This window comes from Chaetura pelagica, unplaced genomic scaffold, assembly GCF_000747805.2.
Source record: "Chaetura pelagica isolate M959 unplaced genomic scaffold, ChaPel_1.0 scaffold159, whole genome shotgun sequence".
Classification (NCBI taxonomy): Eukaryota; Metazoa; Chordata; class Aves; order Apodiformes; family Apodidae; genus Chaetura; species Chaetura pelagica.
The window spans coordinates 647393-648479 of NW_009954555.1; the positions used below are offsets into that span (position 1 = coordinate 647393).

Consider the following 1087-nt stretch of genomic DNA (forward strand, 5'->3'; position numbering starts at 1 on the left):
GCGTTATCCAAGTATAAAACCTTCCATTTGGATACTGGATTTTTATGTCGGTCTTTGAAGAGAAGGGATATATGGTTACTTTTAATTTTACTTCTTTTCTCTCTCTTTTTATTTTTAAAAAACTGTACTCCAGTTAAAAAGCAAGGAAACCGTTTTACCTGCATGTGACAATCCCAGAGGACACCGATCAAGAAACAGGGGAGTGACTTCGTCTTCTGCACTGCTTTGCTCCTAACCCAAATTTTTTAGGGGGAGAGAAGGATTTTTCCAACCCAAGAATCTCTTGCCCCCAAGTTTTGGAAGGGGGCTGAAGACTTGTCACCCAGCTGGGGGTGCATGAAGGGCATTGGTTTTCTTTCCCCGTTAACTTGGTTTTGTGAAGGATTGGAAGATCATTTTGCCTTCCTGACTTGCCTGGAACAAGAGGATGATTTGGAAGTGGCTGGGCGCTCTGCTGCTTTTCCCCGTGCAGATGGTGTATCTGGTGGTGAAAGCTGCCGTGTGCATGGTGCTGCCCCCCAAGCTCCGCGACCTGTCCGGGGAGAACGTGCTCATCACCGGCGGGGGCAGAGGCATCGGCCGCCATCTGGCCAGGGAGTTTGCCAGACGAGGAGCCAAGAAGGTGAGCACCGGCATGACGGGGAGGGGGGGAGGAAGCTCCCACCTGCTGCTCCCCTGGGGACTCCTCCATCTGGGAGCCTTAAAAAGCCTTTTCTCTCACCTCTCTACTCATTTTGCAAAACCCTGGCGTGCTGAGCCGTGGCGGTGACTTACATTTCAGAAGTTGCCCACTCCTCCTTTCCCTGCCTCCTGCCTCTCCCCGTCTCATCTAAGAGAACGCGAAGGTGAGAAAAGGGCCCCTAGAGAGTTCTCTGCTGACAAAGGAGAGGTTTTCTCTCCAGCCTAGGTTTCCTGTGGCAGGGAGAGGAGGGCTCTGTTATTCCCATGCGTGAAGCGAGTGCTCACTTGCAGTTCTGTTTACTAGGCAGCTTCTCGGCAGTCCCGGCTGCTGGGACCCTGTAGGAGCAGAGAGGGGGCAGCTGGCTGCCCCTCCTCAGCACAGCTGGCTGCCCCTCCTCAGCACAGC

The 1087-nt window shown here is 53.1% G+C and overlaps 1 protein-coding gene across 1 annotated transcript in view; it reads left to right on the plus strand.

The window, feature by feature from the left end:
• The first annotated feature begins 422 nt into the window (after positions 1 to 422).
• DHRS3 (dehydrogenase/reductase (SDR family) member 3) overlaps positions 423 to 1087 on the plus strand; it is a 26181-nt gene continuing 25516 nt past the window's right edge. The window contains exon 1 of the mRNA XM_010005120.1: positions 423 to 622. Within this exon, the coding sequence (XP_010003422.1) occupies positions 428 to 622 (195 nt within the window). The 5' untranslated portion in view covers positions 423 to 427. The remainder of the gene's footprint in view (positions 623 to 1087) is intronic.